General features: G+C 39.3%; 1 protein-coding gene across 1 annotated transcript; it reads left to right on the top strand.

The window, feature by feature from the left end:
* Window positions 1-4,362, top strand: lmod2a (leiomodin 2 (cardiac) a). The gene is made up of 2 exons (NM_001004616.3): window positions 1-353; window positions 3,021-4,362. The coding sequence occupies exons 1-2, from the start codon at window positions 108-110 to the stop codon at window positions 4,158-4,160; spliced, it is 1,386 nt and encodes a 461-aa protein (NP_001004616.2). The 5' UTR covers window positions 1-107; the 3' UTR covers window positions 4,161-4,362.
* The last annotated feature ends 633 nt before the right edge of the window (window positions 4,363-4,995 follow it).

Genomic DNA, 4,995 nt, shown 5'->3' with positions numbered 1-4,995 from the left:
ACAGTGCACACACACTTACATCAGCATAGGACACTAATCTCCTATACAAGTATTGACAAAGGCAGAGTAAAACTTCAATCACACAAAGGATTTATAGAGTTACAACTATGAGCACCTCTGGGTATAGAAAAGGGCTTGGCAAGCATGAAGAGATTGAAGAAGATGAACTTTTGGCCTCACTTACCAGCGAGGAGCTCCAGGAGCTAGAGAAAATAATGGCTGAAATGGAACCTGATGAGAACATACCCATTGGGCTACAGCAAGAAGACCAGACAGCCAAAAAGTCAACGGGAACATTTTGCAGAGGGTCGTTGCTGAAGTACTGGGAGGACGAGACTCAAAGATTGTTAAAGGTAGGGTGTGCAAGGTCTCTTACATAACACACAAAAAATGAGTTCGTGGAGCTTCATGCTAACAAGATCAAAATATGATTTAGGTGTTTTAAATGGCACCTAGGTTACCCCTTTTTTCAGATTTATTATGAATCTTTTGTGTCTCCAGAATGTGTCTGTAAAAGTTTCAGCTTAAAACACCCATCAAATTTTTTATTATACCTTTTATAAGATTCTGCTTTATACGTTTTTGCACTGGGTGGCGGTTTTGCTGTTTTGCACCTTTAAGGCAAGTCCTCTCCGCCCACCTTTTCTACGTGCCTTTCTGCGTGCCTTAATCTCCTTCCTCGGCTGCGTCAGACAACAAACAGACATTAAGGAAGCAGATATCATGTAGCGTTTGTGAGAAATACTACAGTAAGAACTTTACCAATGAGTATTTGATGCATTTGCTGTGTTAAGTTACAACGAGGAGTCTGACACAATGTTGTTACAAAGTTCACCCACACACACACCCAGCAAGGATACGATACGCACATATATACAGACAGCACGTTTAGCTTTGTATTCTTTTTGCACGCAAATGTGACAGGATACAGGCTAAATTTCATCGCTGTATGGATATCTGTTATGTTAGTGTACAAAATAAGCCTGATTTAACGTCCACAAATTGAGATTGAAGCGTCTCCTTTTATAAATGTTCTGACATTTAATCAGCTGTGCTGATTAATTAAATCTGAAGTAAATTGCTGTAATTCATTACACACATGCACTGTTTTAAAACATTTTAAACTTGTGAAACTCGCTCTTCTTGATCACATTTGATGATGATTGATGATCCTAGCAAACTGGACAGACCTTTTATTCTGGGTTGCTTTGCGCTCGTCTTCTCTTGTTGATCTGATTATACACGTAACTACCGGGACATGTTACGCAGCTGTCAATCAATTCGGTGGGCGGGGGGACTGCACTCCTACGTCAAGTTGCGGTCGGTCTGAAAACCTTACCAATTGGTCTATTGGTTTTATGTTGTTAAATTGAAAAAAAAAAAAGGACTGGGTGTGTTTATATCAGCCCAATATGATGGTCTATAGCAGGGGTGGCCAACCCTGTTCCTGGAGAGCCATCTTCCTGCAGATTTCAGTTGCAACCCATATCAAACACACCTGTCTGTAATTATCAAGTGGTGTTCAGGTCCTTATTAATTGGTTCAGGTGTGTTTGATATGGGTAGCAACTGAAATCTGCAGGAAGGTGGCTCTCCAGGAACAGGGTTGGCCACCCCTGGTCTATACACTATATCTACACATATGTCTGTCCAAACAGCTTGAAAAGTAGATTTTTTACCATAGGTGCCCTTTAAATAAGACACACTAAATGAGCACTGCAGTGAGTCCCAGGAGTTTTAGATTTGTTGTTTTTATCAGCTATTCTGACCACATACAGTTTACAGTCTTTTTGTCTTGACATCAAGTGTGAATTTTCTTTTTCTCTCAGCTGTTGCCATTTCATTATAGTTTAACCTTGACACACAGACACTCCTATGGAAGATGATGTAATCGCATCCCATGTCTACTGTGGACAAGTTACTTTTTAAATGTGTCTGTGCATCATGTATTCCATAGCAAGATTATTTCTATTTAGATGATCAAAAAGAAAAAAATCAGACCTCAATATCATTCTTGTTTCGTTTTTATTAGTTAATGAAAATGTCAGTATATTATAGTTGTTGTCATCATCACTTAATTTTTAAGTGACTAGAGTGACTAGAATGACTCCGACTTGCACTATTTCACACAAGCGAAATAGTGGATGTGTCTAATATAAATCAGTCTTTACATTTCTGTAAAAAATTTCATCTGAAATGCTGCAAATCTTTGTTTTTAAATAATAAAAAAAACTAAGTTCACCTGTGTTCTCATGCAGGGCCAGGGGTAGAGAGTAATAAATAGTGTTTCTGAAGGACGACCAACACTGCATGTTTCAGATGTCTCCTTTGTTTGTTACACCCATTACTGTCTTTCACTTTCTTCTAATGAGCTTATGATCTGAATTAGGAGTGTTTGGTTATGAAGACATAAAAAACTCGCAAAGCTGGTGGTCTTCCAGGAACGTGGTTGAAAAACACTGAACATGTCAACCGGAACAATCCCTTTTTGGAGCTTTCTTTTAAAGATCTGGTTATCTAAGTCAGGCAAGACATACATGAAAAATGTACACAACAGGGGATCATGAGGATTACAGCTAAGAATTGCTCTAAGGCAGTCCACTGAATGCAGAGATGTCCAAATCATGTAATGACACTTTCCTAAAAAGTTTACTTTCAGCCTGCTGAAAAAAAAAAAAAAAAAACCTCCCCCGAAGTTTGTAGTACTCCTAAAAACAGATTACTTTCTTCTTCCTTGAGAGTTTTTCACCCTTAGGGCATAAGAATAATCATTGTTATTTTGCTTTATAAACATTGAGTCAATCAGATGTTCTTGATTTGATTTCTAAAATCACTGCAATAAGACAATTTAATTAAAATGTTACTTTCTTCAATTTAGTGCACCAAATAACTGCAACAATGCCTCCACAGAATAGGTATTGCTTGTGTAGCTGTCTCAGCTGGTCATAGTCTTTCTTAATTAAGCTTCCTTTGCTTGAAGTATGCCAATGCTAAATCTTGTCTTTCTATGGCAACACACAGGACAGCATGGATGAGTGCCAGACAGATAAGTGCGAAGAGGAATGTGCCAGTGAAGAGCCGGAGGATAATAAAGAAAAGGGGGGTGACAGGGTGAAGCAAGCTAGGTCAAACAAATGGAATTCTGTGGAGCTATCACGACTAGATAGCGAGAGCGCTCGAAAATATAATGATGCCCCCCACTACCCTGTTACACTGGACGGGTCAAGTTGTAACCCCACTGATATCGATAAGACTTTAGAGCACGTATTGAGCAATGCCACTTCCTTGACTGAAGTCAACCTTAACAATGTTGAAAACTTATCCCAAGGTGTTTTGGTGGGCTTTGCTGATGCCTTAACCTCGAACACTCATGTTGAGGTTTTCAACCTTGCCAACACCCATGCAGATGATCAAGTAGCTTTGGCCTTGGCCAAAATGCTGAAGGCGAATAGTAGCATTACCAGACTTAATGTCGAGTCCAACTTCATTTCAGGCAAAGGCATCTTAGCTTTGATTAAGTCACTTCAGTATAACAACACACTGACTGAGCTCCGATTCCACAACCAGAGACACATCTGTGGAGGCCAAGTAGAGATGGAAATGGTGAAACTGCTAAAGGATAACACTAGCCTATTGAAACTAGGATACCATTTTGAGTTACCCGGCCCAAGGATGAGTGCAACTGGTATATTAACCCGCAATCAGGACCGCCACAGGCAAAAGCGGCTCCAAGAAAGAAGAGAAAAAGACAAAAGTCAAGAACAAGTGAAGTCTTGGAATACTGTGGACAAAATGCAGTCATTTCAATTCCAGATTTCAACAGACAAGCACACAACCCAAGGGAAGCAGCACTTGGTCTCTTCTTATTTGCCACAACCACCTCATAATCAACCAAATGGTGTGATGAATGTGCCAATGAGGCAAATAGCTGAAACGGTCAAGCAACAAGAAACCGAAAACGTGGGTCGAATCCAGGCTAATTCAAATAAAAAGCACAATCTCACTGGCGACAAGCATGGCAAGAAAAAGCTTCATGATGATAATACAGAGCATTCAAGAAGAAAAGATGACCTAAATAGTCTGGAGGAGTCAACCCGTGATGATCTACTGGCAGCAATTCGCGGCAGCAACATTGGTTCACTACGAAGGGTAAAAAGTTGAGCATTTGGCCAAGACATCACAAGTAGCCAAGGAAAACAAAACAGTGCCCAAGATTGTAATTCACTCAAAAGGACAGGATTGGAACTTCCAAACTAACATTCTGGTGAAAACCAACTCTGCCAAAACAGGCCTCTTGAGAAACTTTAAGCAATAATTACCTATTTCATACCAAGAATTGGAGGATTCATTCAGTGTTTGTGTTCTGACTAAGGTTATTCCAGTTCCAGCAGGAACTCATTACCCACACAGCGGAAAATTTTTATCTTCTAGTATGAATTTAATATGTAGACATTTCTGTTTTAATGCACTAACTAGGTCTCTTGGTTTTAATGTACATGCCAATCTGTTTTAAAAATTATATTTTAACTGAAGAGTTCATACCATTTCTTGTTCTCCTTAAAAGCTATATCAATTCCAGACGACTCGGGCAGTTAACTTTTATATACAATGTGGATTTTGCTCCATGTAACTGACAATATCCATTTTGTTTTAACACTAAGCCAGCATTTCCCTCCCTTTCCCCCCATCTTGCAGGTCCTAAAGGTACAAAACCTCTCAGATAATTAATCTGTATAACATAAACACAAATGAAAACTTGGGCATGCTTCCGAATTTGACCTGGGTTATTTTTACACACATTTAATACACACAATTTAGTAAAGCTAAAAGGGTCATGAAACACCAACATGCGATCATTGTGTAAATTCAGCGTGGAGACTTGATGTCTGTACTGGCTGGAACAATGTGACGTCTTTGAATTTTCATCATTGATGAGACTTAGTTTGACCCAATCAGCACACACTATTGTGTATGAGGTGCAACTTCATTAATATGC

The sequence above is a fragment of the Danio rerio genome, chromosome 25 (genome assembly GCF_049306965.1).
Source record: "Danio rerio strain Tuebingen ecotype United States chromosome 25, GRCz12tu, whole genome shotgun sequence".
NCBI lineage: Eukaryota > Metazoa > Chordata > Actinopteri > Cypriniformes > Danionidae > Danio > Danio rerio.
This window is presented reverse-complemented; position numbering and strand designations above follow the sequence as displayed.